A 1,120-nucleotide genomic window follows, 5' to 3' on the forward strand; every position below is an offset into this window, starting at 1 on the left:
CCTTACCCATAATTTAAAACTTCTTTTTATACTGTCATCAGACTTCTTGTATTTTCCATGTCTGATCATTTCCCTTCTCTGAATTCCTTGTGAGTCGAATTCCACTGGCTTTTACTTCTGTTGGTTCTAATTCATGGTTCTGGGTTTCTGCATGAAAAATGTCACATGTGTAGTGAAAATATTATTGAAGCACCGTGTTTAGTGTATACTTGTTTATTTGATGCCCTCATTGCTTATCATAACTTTGAATTAGAGAAAAAGAAAGCTGCCTTTCCATTGTTTCTTGGGGAGTTTCAACATTTCTTCATCTTTTTAATCTAGTTATGATACCACAGTTGAGTTCTTAATCCATGTAGTTAATCCAGTATCGACTTGCTGTCTTAGCCTCCTAGAATGAACACAAGAAAATGTATACATAAAATATAAATAAATATATTATAAATATCTGTAAACTCTGAAGGTGAGGTGCCACCCACCACCTCTCACCAGGGAAGTAGGAAGCAATTCATTCTCCTCCAGCCCTGCCACTGTTCTGGGAATTTCCATATTTCCATCTCTGGCCTCCCAGTGACTTCTCCTGAAGGCCACCCCCACCCACGGAGGTGCTCACGTTCCTGCCTTTGGGCATCACCCTGAGCTGCTTGACTCAGAAATCTTATGCTCAGGGTCCCGCCCTGACCACAGTCTCCCATCCCTCCAGCATCTCCTGCTCTCACTCCTGCTATGACTTGCTCTCTGATCTCACAGAGAACTATATCCTTTACCCACTGTGCAGAGAAAAGACCAGCACCAGCCACAGCCCGATGAGTCAGCATCACTTGCTCCAAGGTCAGAGGAGCTGTGGTCATGGAAGCTGTAGTCCTGGAAGCTGTGGGTCTGGGAACTGTGGTTTTGGGAGCCGTGGTCCTGGGAGCCATGGGCCTGGGAGCCGTGGTCCTGGGAGCTGTGGTCCTGGGAGTCATGGGCCTGGGAGCCATGGTCCTGGAAGCCATGGCCCTGGAAGCCGTGGTCCTGGAAGCCGTAGTCCTGGGAGCCATGGGCCTGGGAGCTGTGGTCCTAGTTGTAGGGACCCCATGGGCGCCTGAACAGGGACACACCCTGGCAATATGGCGCCCTTCCT

General features: G+C 48.1%; 1 protein-coding gene across 1 annotated transcript in view; it reads right to left on the bottom strand.

Moving 5' to 3' along the window:
• Positions 1-222: 222 nt before the first annotated feature.
• The window catches only part of LOC103607779, a 35,346-nt gene continuing 34,448 nt past the window's right edge, over positions 223-1,120 (bottom strand). The window contains exons 6-7 of the mRNA XM_008592244.1: positions 795-951; positions 223-388 (exon numbers count right to left, since the gene is read on the bottom strand). Of these exons, the coding sequence (XP_008590466.1) occupies positions 344-388; positions 795-951 (202 nt within the window). The 3' untranslated portion in view covers positions 223-343. The remainder of the gene's footprint in view (positions 389-794; positions 952-1,120) is intronic.

This window comes from Galeopterus variegatus, unplaced genomic scaffold (assembly GCF_000696425.1).
Source record: "Galeopterus variegatus unplaced genomic scaffold, G_variegatus-3.0.2 Scaffold7708, whole genome shotgun sequence".
Classification (NCBI taxonomy): domain Eukaryota; kingdom Metazoa; phylum Chordata; class Mammalia; order Dermoptera; family Cynocephalidae; genus Galeopterus; species Galeopterus variegatus.